This window comes from Haliotis rubra, unplaced genomic scaffold (assembly GCF_003918875.1).
Source record: "Haliotis rubra isolate DU_JTF1 unplaced genomic scaffold, ASM391887v1 Scf485, whole genome shotgun sequence".
NCBI classification, from domain to species: Eukaryota; Metazoa; Mollusca; class Gastropoda; order Lepetellida; family Haliotidae; genus Haliotis; species Haliotis rubra.
The window spans coordinates 367,982-384,353 of NW_025767174.1; the positions used below are offsets into that span (position 1 = coordinate 367,982).

Consider the following 16,372-nt stretch of genomic DNA (forward strand, 5'->3'; position numbering starts at 1 on the left):
AGATCCTTCACTCGCCGATATTGTACCTCCAGAAGAAAGCAGACGCAAGTATGATGAGTCCCCATCATCATACCTGAAGTCACAGTCGTCAGCAGGAAGACGGCTTCCGCTTCAACAGCTACATCGGGCAACTATATCAGCGCAGATATTGACAGAAGACTCTATCAACGCAGATATACCGGTACCAGAGATAGCAGCAGCGCCAACTTCGGGCTTCACAGCGCAGCCGCATCGCTTAGAAGACGCTAACGTTTTCAGGTATCATCATCAGTCTTGGGAAACAACTGGAAGCGAGATCTAAACTGCAGCACCTATTCTTGAAAGGTGGGCGAGTGAGGGTGGCCTAGTGGTTAAAGCGTTCCTGCTCGTCACGCCGAAGACTAAGATCTCACCATAAGGGGAACAATGTGTGAAGCCCATTCCCGGTGTCCCCTGACGTGATATTGCTGTGGATATTGCTAAAAAGCGACGTAAAAAGCTAAACCCACTCGCGAGCTCACTCTTAGAAAGGTTGTGTTTCTACTGTATACAACATTGTTCCCCTAAACTCACTCCATTACGACAACAACATGTGCTGAATGTGGGTTCGATTCCAAGCGATTAGGATGAATAAAACCATTGTTTTGTCAGCACCAAATTTGTTATTTTGCGTATCACCAAGGTATTAAAGTTTCAAGCATGGTTTCCTTTTTTCTCATTTCACAGCCGAAGCTGACGCGTTGTGACACCACTGGTAAAGTTCAGTATTGCATTTTAGCAAAGTTAAAGATCCGTCCGGTTAAACATCCGGTTCAGATTCTCGCGACCTCCCGATATTACTTCCGGTTTATTTGGAAAATAATGGATTCTGACTGGGTGAAAATAAGTTTTCGACATGAGTGACAGAAATATGCCAATAGACAACAGTGTTCACGAACTGAAGTTAGGCAGGAGTTTTGATCCTTCCACCCGGGCAGCTTTTTCATTCAATACGCTGTGAGTCCTAACAGAATGTACAGATTACACCGCCAAATATGGTGGACGAAACAACGATTTTTCGAATCGCTGCCACAAATCCATCCTATATCTCCGCCTGCAAACCTAAATGGCTAAAACTCATGTATGAGTGAAGAGATAATGATTTGTTTGACTAACAGATAGCTGATGAGTTATGGAATCATAACACAAATATATATCTTTATATCTTTCTGCCCCTTACATTGCAATTTATGTCTGCAACAGGATGGGAGGAAAGTGTTTTACAAGGACCGCGGATTCAGATTTTTACATATTCTGTGTTTATTTGGCTCATCTTGGGTTGGGTCACGTAAAACATACAAAACTATTATCAGTAATTACCCCATCGGGATAAAAACAGTCACCATGTTGGTTCTGTATGGCCATGATCATGATGATGACATTCACCCTGTTCACCCATAATTCAATCTTTTTACAGAATTCACAGCAATGTGTTTTGTCAGTGAAAGATCCTCACACCTCTAGTGATTTATCTAGAACTAATCAAATGCCGATATTTGACCACAAATATGGTGGATAACATTAAGCCTCAGTCCTATAAAATTCAGAATAGATTTGAAACCCTCTAACCTGTTATCATGCATTACACAATGGCTGGTGACAGATATTATCAGACAATGAGAAAATATTATATATTTCTCAATTCTATATGTTATTCTCAGCCATGTTGGTTGAGTGAAGGACACCAGGTGAACTATGAATGTTGATGTTGCAGATGACTTCAAACCAGCATCAGTAGACACAGCACGAGAGGCAGTTTTTGAAGTTGGCGAAGGACACCAGGTGTCTGTTACAGTTCCACACGTACAGGTGAGACACTGGCTAGAAACATCTAAAAGATTTGAATCCCAAATTTACCCTGATTGTTTCTAGGTTTGTCTGAACCACATCAGTAATTTGTGATTTCACCTGCATTGCTTTAGGCTTTTCTCCCACACCAAACTGTCATATAACTGGAATACTGTTCAAAGCAACACTGGGCGGTGGGGTAGCCTAGTGGTTAAAGCGTTCGCTCATCACGCCAAAGACCCAGGTTCATTTCACCACATGGGTACAATATGTGAAGCCCATTTCTGGTGTCCCCCGCCATGATATTACTGGAATATTGCTACAAGCTGGGTAAAACTAAACTCACTCACTCACTCAAAGCAGCACTGAACCAAATTCACTTCCATACTCACTAGGAAGGATAACAATTTACGGATGAACAACTTTATCACAGTGGTGTATCAATATGGAATGAAGTCAGTTGGTAAGTTTTTATAGTAATTAATTAATAGTATGGTAATTCTTGCAACATTCAGGTTAGTCATAGTGCCTTTCAGCTGAATAGCTCGCTTATCCAATGTGAAAGTACCCATTGTGCCTTTTTATCATCTAAGTTAAAGGTCACATGCAACCAAAAAATCAAACATAATTAAAACACAATTATCACTTATTCATGACATATAATATACATTGCTGGTTATGAAAAAACATATAAACAAAATTATAAGCGTACAATCGCAAATCAAAAGTGCAATATTGTGTTCTTCGGTTTACTTCCCAAGAAACGAAGCAGCCGGGATACCGAACCCAGTCAGAGCGGGTGGGTGTGCACTCAAGTGTAACGGCTGGTTCATTTGCAGATGCCCTCACGGCTTATTGTGTGTGTGTGTATGTAGAGATGTTGGGTTTTGTAAATACATGCTCATTTTTTGTGTATAACATTTTGCAATCAACAGACATCAAAACATGTCATGTGTTCAACTATCACACCTGCCTGTCTGTGTAATTACATAATGTAATCAATGCATTTTGTTTATGGTGTATAGCCTGATTGGTGTTAAGTTCAAATTGCATGTGCTCAGTGACAGCAGCTGTGTATTGAATATTGTCATTAGCAGACAGGCAGGCAGACACACAGGTGTCAATAAAACAAGACATTGAGTTTTGTCTGTGACAACGACATTTCTATATCACAGTTAGAAATTGTGTCAACGCTAAATAATGACATTGCTTTTATGTATCGAACTGAGAAAGTGACTCGGTAAGAAGAACGTGTGGTGAAATTATATAAACAGTTAATTTACTGTCATAACATATAAAAGCTCATACCTGTGAGATATCAACACAACATTAGAAAAATAGCTCACACCAAAGCCTTCACTGAGTATTCACCGGACAACCCTACTTCCAAGCTCTTGCGAACCTATTTCACTCTTGGACGTGCTATGAGCCAGCCCAGCTGTTGAAACCCATTTTCCCCAGAAAAGTCTGGGGAAAATTAGTGAAAACGTTTGAACTCTGATTTCGCGCTGTTTTTTTCATCGCGTTATTTTTCAACTTTATAAGTTGAATTTGCATTTTTGATGATTTGTTTCGGTAAGTCCATACCAAAAGGTATCGGAATCTGCAAAGTTGTGTTTTACGTTGCATGTGACCTTTAATCATATCAATTTTGTGTTACAGAATTCAGGAACAAGCCATACAGTGTACAAGGGCAACAAGAAGCCATGTCCAAAGGAGTGTGTGTTGATCATCGACCATGACACTGGAACATTTACACTGGAGAAACTCACAAACACAATACAGCTGAAGAAAACCAGGTGTGCAGGACACTACTCAGCTTCATGCACATCAAACCCGTGAAGATCTGGGTTAAAATTGATCTTCAGTAACCCATGCTAGAGGCAACTAACAGGATTGGGTGGTCATACTCGTTGACTTGGTTAACACACGTCGTTGTATCCCAATTGCGTAAATCGATATGTGTGATGTTGATCAATGATGGCTACACATGTCATGCTTGCATATTACAATTTACATATACAATTACCTGTTTCAGAATTGAAGGGTCAAGCCGCGCACAACAGCGACCTTTGACCCCTGTTGAAGTTGCTAAGCAACGACCTACATCACCTTCAAGACCCAAGACCAACCAAAGAAGTCCCTCATCTGTAAAAGGTTTCTCGCCAGTATCCAACAGTCAGCAAGACATGGATATAGGTACAGACTCGCTCTAAATATACATATATTTCTTATCCTGACTCATGCTAAATGCTTGTCTCCTTCTTCTTGCGAATGATAGTGGAACACTTGAAATCCCTTGAAGTTCCCTTCTAAAAAGCGGACGTAAAATCATCACTCTCCCTTGCCTCCCTTGGCGCCCTCTTTGGTTACATTACCAGCTATGTTGTCACTCTCTCCTTCTTCGCCCTTGAGGACGGTTGTGAGAGCACCTGCGTCCCTTTACAGCACATATCCTTTTCTATTTTGGACCTTTTACATATAAATGGCAGCTGTATACGCTTTTTGGATTGTATATTATCAAATGTTTTGATATTATGTCTAATTTATACGTTGTTTGCCATGTTTTTCATCTGGTTTACAATTGATGAAAACTTGTATTCGTTGTAGGTACCGGCTGTCTGTGGCTGACCCGCATATATTATGTCCTGATTGCACTACTACATGTTCTTCCAGCTCTCGCTGTAAACATTGTCAGAAACTAACTACTTTTGAATTTAATAATTACCTTTTTTCTCTTCATAGACGTGCAAAGGACTGGGTAAGAAGGTAATCACAAGTCATGTCTGGTAAATCGAGTGATTGCGCTGATCATCGTGTGTTAACTACTGCTGCGGAGGTTCATAATTCCAGTGAATTGACGAGCGTTTACGAGGGCAGGTCGCTGTTCCAGTGATGAACTCTGTCTCCATTAAGTAGAGATCGTCGTCAACGGAGCTATCCTCATTGCAGACGAAGAAGACGAGATCTTCTTCAGCGCAGAAGAAGAAGTCTACAGCTCCTAAGACTTCGTCGAAGTCTCTTCACAGCTCTACGCGAAGGCGAGATCCTTCACTGCCGATATTGTACCTCCAGAAGAAGCAGGCGTGTATGATGATCCCCATCATCATACCTGAAGTCTGATGTCGTCAGCAGGAAGGCGAAGCCTGCTTCAACAGCTACATCGGCAACTATATCAGCGCAGATATTGACAGAAGACCTTCTATCAACGCAGACATCGGGTACCAGAGATAGCAGCAGCGTCAACTCTTCACAAGTGCAGCGTACGTTAGAAGACGCCTCAACGTTCTCAGTATCATCATCAGCCCTGCAGCAGTCTCAACATACGTCGCAGAACTTCAACCTGGGGCTGTTTATGCAACAGTTTACAGATCAGATGATGTCGATGATGGAACGTCGCTTCGCGCAGGAGGAATCTGCTACGAAGACCACTACGATGACTACAAGCCTGCTCGAAGGTTCAGCAGCCTCTCCAACGCACCTGGATGAAGAGGAAAGCCTGCGCGAAGGCAAACGCACCTGACGATCTTCAACGACTGAAGCTAGACAACGCTTCCAACGTCAGCTCAGCCTTAGACGTCCCCGAAGGAGCCTCTAAGATTCTCCACACAGAAGCAGATTGAAGCGTTCTCCAGAACGCTACAGACGCCGCAGATATGGATTGTCATCACCATCGGACTAAGACACATCGGGAACTTGCGCGCAGGCACTCCACATCTCACAGAGGGGAGATTATGTCAATCAGCCTTCGTGAAGGCTTAGAGAGATATCTCAAGACTCCAGGAGGAATACACGGTCACACCGGGACCGTTCACCTGCACGCAGCTCTACATACAGATCTACATACAGAGACTCACGTCATTATAGGGAAATGTCCAACTTCACCGTCTGAAGTTAGAAGTCTGGAGAACTCTACTAACGTCAGCTCAGAATAGCAGACCTCTCCAATGAAAATCGCCCTGCGCGAATGAAATATTAGCTATACAAGCTCTCTCCGATGAAGGCCTGCACTTTCGCGAAGATCTTTACTGTCAGAAGTATCAGCAGTTAGAAGCCTGGAGGATTCAACGAACGCCAGCTTAGCGTTAGCAGTCCACGATGGAGCCTCCACGCAGTTTCAGCGTCTCAGCAGGAAAGATTCTAACACAGAAGTAGATCCAGTCGTTCTCCAGTATTCTACAGAAACTGCGCAGATGCGGATCTTCCAACTTGGACCTTCATCAACCTGCGCGAGGCACTCACGGGGAGGATTATAATCAGAGTCAGCATGTCCCTCCGTTCAACGATAGCAGATTTCCCCTTCATCATACGGAGCCCTTCATGATAACATCAGGGTTTGAGATTACAAGATCATCAGTGAATCCTGTAATAGATCTTCAAGTTGGAAGATAAGAAGATAACGCAACTGGACACTACAACTAGATGTTGGCAATGTTGGATCAACACGTGGCTTAAGAAAGAGACGCACACCTGAAGTAACGATGTTAGATAACATCCGATGAAACACTGAAGATGAATTTTCATCACATGGGCTTACAAGATATCAAGGGGATAGTTGACAGCATTGTCGCAGTTCCTCAGCGAGACATCAGTTACGGTCAACTTTACAGAACATCTGTATAAGATGACGACTGCAGTAAAGATTATAAAGTTGAAGAATACAGTCACAACAGACAGGGAACAGTCTGCTTACATCGGTACTACGTGCCGAAGTTTTCGCGCGCTTCAACTCAGCCATCTATACACGTGTTCACTCGTGTAACTCCGGCACATGCCGAACAGAGAGGTTACGGACAAGGCCGAGTGTTGATGAAGAAATCAACGGCTGCACAAGATTCTATGAGGATCATTTACCTGCAACACCGACTCATCAGATGGAAGTTGGAAGAACAGAATCATCAACAGTGCCGTCATAAGTTCCCACAGCCAGTGAATCCCGGAAGTGGCCTGACCCACCACCGATTCCGACAGATTCTGCAAGCATTTAGCATGTCAGGATAAGGAAAAATATGTAATTTTCTTTCCACAATTTTCCCTGTAAATCCGGGTGTCGGGCGTTCAAACTGAGAGAGTGACAACAAAGCTGGTCATGTGACCAAAAAGGATGCCAAAGGAGGCAACGGAGACTACTCATGGGTGAGTGATGATTTTACGTCCGCTTTTTTAGAAGGGAACTTCAAGGGATTTCAAGTGTTCCACTATCATTCGCAAGAAGAAGGAGACAAGCATTTAGCATGAGTCAGGATAAGTATAAAATATCAATTTCAGTCAGAAAATTACATACACCATGAAGTCTTGTATGTTTTAAAATTCATGGACTGTCGATGTTTAGCAATCGTTTACCCTATGTTGTTTGTTAAAGACAGGGGGCTGTAGGGTAACCTAGTACTTAAATCGTTTGCTCGTAATGCTTAGACTCAGGTTCCCCACATGGGTACAATGTGTGAAGCACATTTCTGGTGTACCCGCTGCAATATTGCTGGAATATTGCTAAAAGCGGCGTAAAGCCAGAGTCACTCACTCACAGTTATAAACAGGTCATTTGATGGATGAGTGGGTTTAAAGCCACTTTGAACGGTATTCCTGTATTCAGGAAACCCCGCCTTTTAGACTATTTTTAGGTGAAACGAAACTTACCTTCAGTAATTGTACTTGCTTAGCCGGACCCTGCACTTCCGGACCCGGACAAAGAATTTTCAAACCATTCCCATAGGTTTCCATTGAAAAATGATCCTGTTATCCGAACGGAAAGCTCTGTACGCATGTGCATATGCATGTGTATGCTATCGCTCGACTAAGTGTATTCATTGTTAATCTCTCTCGGCAGGCGTTTGATGTGAATTGATTAATCACCCATCAAAACACTATGGACGCGTGCCACTTGAGTTGTTAATTAGGATTTGGCAGGTGTGAGAACATCTCATCAGTAACGAAAACACATGCTAATTAGGATTAGGATTAACTACATTGTACTTGTTCTTTATATAACGTCTCGTCAATATGCATCGTCAGTGCGTTTTGCTTGTTTCATCCAGTTAACCGATTTCCGAGTGTAACCAAAATGTCCGGATAAACAGGGTTCGACTGTATAATCACTGTGGATTGACTTATTGTGGGAGGCAAGCCAGAAGTGATGCAGGTCATGAATTCGGTTATGTGCTGACAACCCTTGAGACATGATCAGGACATAGGATTGTGGGTTACACACCACCAAATGTTTTACTAAAGGCTTCTATAGTAACCTTATAATTTTTTTAAAAATAGACAGGCTATCAACAGCCATTCCATGTACACATGGGTACACTCTGGCCTTTAAACTACCATAAAACACAATATCTGGCCAACTTGTCCGGCTCGTTTTGCGAGCACAGGAAGTGGAACACATCAACCCCAGTTCCGCACCAAATGTCACCTACTGGAAAATATCTGTACACACAATAAGCATAAGTGATGTTGATAAAAATGACAGCACTAAATACTTAAAATTGTGGTCAGTTTTAATTACTGGTTGGATGTGCTTTTAAAAAACAAACATACTACACTATTTCATCCAATCACAGCTGTCACATGTCTCTGTCTCTCTTGACTTGTTTACATACGGACCGGCTCAGCGAGCAAGCGATACTAATGTAGTGTAGTGGAACCTATAGCGGAGCCCAAGGGACACAACCCCCTCCAAGTCACTTGCTGTGTCTTAGAAACTGCAACAGGTGCTTGCTGTATTGTGATTGGTCACAGTCTGCCTTGGTATTTTGTCTCCATAGTCAGTGCTCTTTCTGTAGAGGCAGACATGGGATTTGCATCAAAGTAGGTTGTCATGTATCAGGTGCATAGATACTTCGGCCTAGGATACCTGTATCCACAAACTGGTCTTAGTGCTACAGTATTCATGTGTCTGTAAATCATGTCTAACTGCTAGGCTAACAGGTCATGGTAATGGTATTCTTGCTCATGTGTATTGTTATTACTAGTAGTGTGACGATTCATCGATACTTCGATCAATGGGCCACCGATACAGTGAATCGATACAAAGTTTTACATTGTCGTATATCCCGATACGATACTTTAAATTGGCAACGATACATCGAAGTTTAACTTTGAATATTGCCGAATCGCGATATCTGTCAAGAAAAAAAGACTCACTTTTGTTTGATGATGAAAATGTTTGCTTACTTATTTTCCTTCATAAGTAAATGTTTTCTCAGAAATTCTTGCGTCAAGAACTGTGTCAGACATAGCACTCACATGTTATTATCATTCACAAAGTCTGTGTATAAACTTAATTATCTAGATTCCGAATGAACATTGAAAAACGCGCGCGGAATTTGACAAAATTCTTTAAAATGGTTTTGTTTTGATATTCAAGTGTTTTATAGTTGTTAGAATGAAATATTTTAGAATCGTGATGCGTATCGTATTGTCACCCTTATATCAGGATTCGTATCGTATCGCAGCTTCAGTGCACGATACTTTGGCAATATATTGTCATGTCTAAAATTTTAGCATCATGATGTATCGTATCGCAGGTTGTATGCCAATACCAGCACTAGTTATTGCAGTGAAAGGAAGTTGATCTGTGTTTGCTTCTAGTGATGCCGGACGTGAAGGAGGCGAGCTACATCGGGGAGATCAGCAGCAGCAGTAGCTCCTCCAGCTCCAGCGAGGACAGCGACTCTGACAACGAAGCTCCCGCACAACACAACCCTGCTGGTATGTGCACCTTCTTACTGCATAGACTGTAGGGGGGCTTTGATGTGATGCCTGACTTTAGAACAGATACAGAAAAAAGCAGTCTAAGTAAACTTAGGCTCAGTATTATTCGTTACACTGCTATACTGAGTCTAACAAAACCTTGTGGAAGGTCGCATCAGGTAACCTTTGAGCGACCTATGCTGTTCTGTTCAATCCAACGCGAAACGGCCGAACGATTTAACCAATCAGACAACTGCTACTATTTAGGGTTTGGCGGGACTTACAAAATGGATTTTCTCTTCCTCGTTGCCAACACTGATCTCATAACAAATGAAAACCCGCATAAGACACAGATATATGACCTGCAGAATATACGCTTTTGGGTTTCTGTTGACATGGCTATCATTAGCTAATATTTCCGCAAGCTGACATCCTTGAATACTGACAAAACGCTATTCTCAGCAACTGTTTACTCACTGTTGTGGCGTGCTCCATGTGCATCACTCGGAAGCGATCGTACGGAAAATAGCATTCGGAATCGTTCAGGTACAAAACGTTTTCGAGGTAAAAGTTCAAAAGGTGCGAAAGTCAACTTTCGCGATTTGGTAAGCTGTGTTCTGATTGGTCCATTGAAAAGGTCAGCTGACGCGACCTTCCACAAGGTTTTGTTAGACTCAGTATAGCAGTGTAACGAATAATACTGAGTCTAAGTTTACTTAGACTGAAAAAAAAAGGAATATGTTGCATCCAGAGGAATTACAATGATATTCATTGTACCAATATGGTGGTGCGTGGTCCTGTGCACAGAGCTCAGGTCACGAATCAGTTGAAGCAACGTCGAGCTCGGACAGTCCTTGGATGGGTGACCGTGTTTTGTAGCTTGACTCCTGAGAGTTTCTAGGACTTCTATCCTGCCCAACAGTAAAGCACGTGTAATACATGTGGTCTCACCTTAGGCAAGTGAGTTTGTTCAAATTGCCTCTGTTCACCCAGCAGAAAGTGGGTACCAGGTTGGATAAAGTCATGTGACTTTAACCTTTTAGCACATAACAGGCAGCTTGGATTATCCGGGGTAAAAATAATAATCAGATTCTGATTAAGTGCCGCGAGCAATCGCTTGGTGTTTGGAGACTGTGCGCTATAGAAGATGACTTATTGTTATAATTATTATTTTTACAAGAAATGTAATGTTCCTATAAATATGTAATTGAAGGAAGCGTTCACTCATCACGCCAAAGGCCTGTGTTCGATTCCCCACATGGGTACAATCTGAGAAGCCTATTTCTGGTGTCCCCTGCCGTGATATTGCTGGAGTATTGCTAAAAGCAGCATAAAACCATACTCCCTCTCTCAAAACATATTATGGTGTGTCTTGATTTATGCAGCTCACTTCCATTTTCATTATAGGTCAGGTCCCACCCAGTATGCCGAGCGTGCCTCCCTCCAACCAGTCCAACTCAGGGCGACAGTTCTCACTGATAAGTAAGTTGTGCTACGTGAGGATGATGTTGTAAATTGTTTACATGGACCTTCAGTAACCCTGTGTGAAATCTAGTGGATAAAGACTCTACCCAAAGAGCAGAACTTGGGTGGTTTGATCCCTTGGCCTTGTCATACCAAATCAACTTTAACACATACACACACATGGACGTCTTCATATGAGCGAAATATTCTCAAGCACGACGTTAAACCCAATTTCACCTCACCTCACCTCACCTCACCCAAATAAACTTTAAAAGATGGTACTTGTTGATACCCTGCCTGGTCCTCAGCATCATAGGGATTAGTGTTGGGAATCGGAAACCAAACCCACCATCGATTATCGGAGGATTGTCGTGAAAGATTATCGATTATAATCGAAGTATATACATTTTTAATGTTATCACCAATTTCAAGGGTTTTTCCCCCCGAGGTTTTTTCTAATAAATGTTTTTTATAACTAATACTGTCATGCAATGAAATACACGCATGCAAGAAAGACACTGGAATTGTAATTAAACAATAAAAGTGGTTAAAATGTTACAATGCGCATAGCTTTACGCTGTTGAGTGCATGTTTGTTCGTGAATATTTGTCAAATTTAATTTTTACTTTTCTTCATTCAAGTGTGTGATACTAAAACAACAAAATTCTGATTAATTGAAAATATGTTTTTTTACTTTTGATAATCATATTTAATCCTTCTTTCGATCGATTTTCGATCATCGGAACACCAGTAAAAGGGATGAAACATGGAGTGGTCAGCTCAGAGTGGGGTGTCCCTTGTTATACTGTGGCCCGGTGTCTCAGTTGGCTAGCACCATAAACTGGTATTGGTCCATACAAGTAAATGCAGCCACACAGACACATACAACCATGTGTATTCGTGTTGCCATATAAGGGAAATAATTTTGAATGCAACATTAAAGTCAATCTCACCTCATCTCACCTCACCATTGGGTGATTGATTTGGATAGGCAAGGAGAGGGTTGCTTTGTCATGAAGATTCCATTTAGAATTCATCTTCAGCAACCCGTGCTTGTCGTAAGAGGCGACTGACAGGATCGGGTGGTCAGGCTGACACATGGCATATCCCAATTGTGTAGATTGATGCTCATGATGTTGATCACTGGATTGTCTGGTCCAGACTCTAATATTTACTAACCGCTGCCATTAAGCTGGAATATTGCTGAGTGTGGCGTTAAATGACAAACAAATCAATTTTGTGTCAGTGTCAGGAATAATATGTGATTCTGTGAGCTGTGGCTTGTTCCTAGAACATTGATTTAACCAGAATCAAGTAATTGAGGTAATATTTTCTTTCAGATGATCTGGAATTGAGTGAATCAGGCAGTGACAGTGACTGAGATATGAACTATCACCATAGTGATGACCTTCGATGATGACAATATCCGTTTCCATGGTGATGATAATGTGTGAGACAAGATGTGTTTCTGTGGTAATATGTATGAGTGATTGTGAGAGAGATTTTAAAATTATTGACTGCAAGTGAAAACTTTCTTTATACTTGACACGCATGACATTTAAGTCATGTGGGGCTGCTTATGGGATAAAAACTGGAGGGTGCCTAGATACTGTGTATTGAAAGAGAACGGTGCCTTAACACAGTCTATTGGGTGAAGTGGATGCTTTGATACTCTTCATAGGGATAGGAGGCTGATTAGATCCCCTCTTTGAGAGAGAGGGTGCATGGATACTGCCTATTGGGAGAGAAGTGGGTGCCTAGATACTGTCAGTGTCAATTGGGAGAGAAGGTGCCTAGATCCCATCTTTGGGAGAAGGTGCCTAGATACTGTCTGTTGGGAGAGAAGGTGCCTAGATCCCATCTTTGGGAGAAGGTGCCTAGATACTGTCAAATGGAGAGTTGGTTGCTTAGATCCCATCTTTGGGAGGGACACTGTCTATAGGGAGAGAGGTGGGTGCCTAGATACTGTCAGTGTCAATTGGGAGAGAAGGTGCCTAGATCCCATCTTTGGGAGAAGGTGGCTAGATACTGTCTGTTGGGAGAGTTGGGTGCCTAGATCCCATCTTTGGGAGAGATTCTGTCTAAAGGGATAGGTGGGGACCTTGATACTTTCTGTGAGGACAGAAGGATGCCTAGATACTAGGAACTAAAGTACTGTCGGAAATAGAAAAAAAACTGTTTTTAGGCTGTTACTCTGTATCCCTAAAATATACACAACTGCAAATAGCATATGTGGAGATAACCCACATCGGCCTAACTGAGCGTTCAGTGGGATGTGTAATAGGATATCCAGAAAAGCATTTTACTCGTAAAATCAGGCAAAACTTGAATAGCTGCTGAAAACAATAGATCAGACTATAGATGGCAATTGGGTCGCTCAGCCAGGTATGATGACGGACCGTCGACTCACCTGGCATGAAATGCATGTGCTGCCTACAGGCACAAGGGGTCATCTTAAAGATATTTTATGCTTTCTCATGTGTGTTGGCTATACCTCATCTATTGATTAACATCTTACGTGTCTTTCTTTCATAAAGTTTATGTTGAGATATGTAAAAGAGTATGATACCTGATAACCATAGAAACGCATCGTATTAAATGTCTCAAAATATATAGGTGGCATGACCACCCGATCGCGAAGATCGACAGGACTGGATATTATTTGTAAATTATTATGACATGCAGTGTACTTCCCCAGTATAATTGCCCTAAAGGATTATCTTATCTTAGTTGATATCTCTATCCCCCATCCCGACCCCTACGATCGTCAGCGACACCCGTCCATGTTTTGCTTTTGAGACGACCCTTCCTATCTGTTTCTTTTTATAGTGACAGTGAGACTCCATGGTAGCTACATCCTAAATAGTTTCAAAATGTGTTTAACTTGTGTTTCATGTAGTCATAAGGTTGTCAAGGGGATCTGTGATTTAAATATAATAATTGAAAAATTGGCTCTAGTTTGCTAACAGCAGCTAAGTATGGGTAAAGGAGAGAAATACGACACCTGTTATGAATATACTGTTGCTGGTCTATATATTCTGTACAACATAGTCACACTTCATGTGATTCCATTATGTAAATACTATTGATTCTGTTGATGGAATAAATGATGTATGCTTGCAGGATGTTGTCTATGGCGTTGTGTTTCATTAGGAAATTTATACCAGAAGAAACGGCAGTTGATTTGCTGTCCAGAATTGTTTCTCTTGGGTTCTGACACCCATAATTCTTTCGAATCCTTTTCCACATTCTTCCCATATTACTATTTTAGCTTCAGTCACAGACAACTAAACCTAAGATTTTACAGCAGACGCCCTCTTCACTGTCAACTGCACAAAACCAGTTGTCGAGATAATAGTAGCACAATAGGCATCCAGCTCTTCAGCTTGTGTGGATGGGAAAGTCCTCAGTCTCTCCTTACATCCATTTGTCTGCATGTAAGAGTGTCCGACACTCCTCACAGTGATTTATATTGAATTTTCTTAAGCTACCGGTATATGGACTCTTGGGTTTACATACCTGTTAAGCAAAACAAATGCATTCTACACACACTCAGAAACCTCTGGGCATATGTACAAATCTTGCTACCTTCAGGGCTCCAGATAAGGGTCGTATCGGCGTATGTACGGATATAAAATAAGCATGATACGGTAGGAAATAGGTTAGAAAGCGTAGCAGATACGCACCACAGCAATGGTGTACGGTCTTAGAATCATTTGCAGACGTATTTATCTGAAAAGTATTGTTTTATTGTTTATTGACCTGTTTACACAAGAGTAGCAATGTTGTGGTTCAAATATGAAACGAAACACACGATTACTGGGACTCCATTAAATTCCATTCAGTACTCTAAATGTACTCTTACGTTTTTCCAGTTCTCCTATATTGAAAAAATAAGGAGTACGTACTCCTGGTGTTTAAAGATTATCTGGAGCCCAGTACCTTGATTCAGGAGGAAGTCTGAAGTGATTCAGATTACATATTCTCAGTGAAACCAAGCAGCATGGATATGACACTTAGACAACTAGGAATCTCCATCTGTATGAACAGTAGGGCTGTATCGATGCATCGAACTATTGATGGATTGCAGTTGTCATGCCTCCGATAGCAGTTAATCAGATGGGGTGATGAGAAACATACAAAGTATTTTCATTTCACCATATAGTCTTAATCAGGGTTAATGAAGCTGAAATATATCTTTTAATATAATGGAAAATTCCTACACTGTTTTCTAGTTGCACAATGGTTAGTTTGCTATGGTGGTGGAGCTAGGGTTACCTGGAGCTAGGGTTACCTGCCCTTGCCTTGTACAGAAATTTAGAAATGAAACATTACTGGAATTAATTTGTGCATAAATCAGTGTAAAAAGATCTTTTGGTCTGTGTATCTTATGCTGAAATGCAGTGTATAAAACAAACGCTGGAAGTTGTATCAACAAACAGTTTTTATTTATCTTATAAATAATTAACTTTCCAGCACAGTAACGAGAATGTTTCTGATAACACATACGTCAGTAAACAGAGAACGGGACACAGACAAGCATGAGTGAGATACGCATCGTGAAGACTCCTAGCCACTAAACCATGTGTAGATTGGCTGGCCTTTCTAGACAAGGAAGTATATATCTTGGTTATAGGCCAAGGATGGAATAAACCCAAATCCTTGTCTTAATACCACTATTTCCCGAATGTAATTAATCTGCCATCTCATCCAAAGTATCCTAACATTCCTATTAACTGAAGGTAAAATAAGCGGACAGTGTTTCTGTATTGGGAAGAAATGGTTCTATTCAACAAAATGGGCCACCGAATCGAATGCTCTTACGAAGTGTTCCCTTACTGTCAAATAATATAAATACATAAATGAGTTAACAAAACATATTCTTTACTGCAATGTCCATCAGTATAAACTGATCAAGTTGACTTACCTCAGGTTCTTTTAAAAGAGTGGTGAAGGCATTTTATTTTCTTACTGTTTTCTTCTTACAAACAATAGTTAATTTCAGAAATAATTAGGGCTCCTTGCCTCTAGGCAGGAGACCTATTGTAATCGTTCGGGATTATTATTATTATTATTTATTATTCCGCCGATTTTTGTACCAAACATAACTCCTAAACCAATGCTCCGAATCACTTACAAAAAATCACACAGATGCGCACCGAGGTGTAGATATTCCCCTTAAAAATCTCTAGGCTCTTGGCCCAATAGCACAGGGGCGATAATTCAAAATTAATTCCAAAATTTCAACGTTTGACAGCAAATATCTCAAGAACTAATTGTTCCGACACTTCCAAATTTCTTGTACAGGTGCACAATTGAATACCCAACAATTTTGCCTGGACGGGTCAAGTCGCTAAAATGTACCGTTTGGCAGTATGGTAGATGATGTCCTGGCGATTCCAGAACACTA

At 41.3% G+C, this 16,372-nt stretch overlaps 1 protein-coding gene across 1 annotated transcript; it reads left to right on the forward strand.

Moving 5' to 3' along the window:
• The first annotated feature begins 860 nt into the window (after positions 1-860).
• LOC124291200 (ELL-associated factor 1-like) lies at positions 861-13,208 on the forward strand. Its single transcript, XM_046728134.1, is given in 9 exon segments — positions 861-958; positions 960-975; positions 1,733-1,827; positions 3,469-3,605; positions 3,845-4,005; positions 9,397-9,516; positions 10,906-10,980; positions 12,303-12,751; positions 12,833-13,208. Coding segments are annotated over 8 exon segments (729 nt in total). The 5' UTR covers positions 861-874; the 3' UTR covers positions 12,344-12,751; positions 12,833-13,208.
• Positions 13,209-16,372: the final 3,164 nt, after the last annotated feature.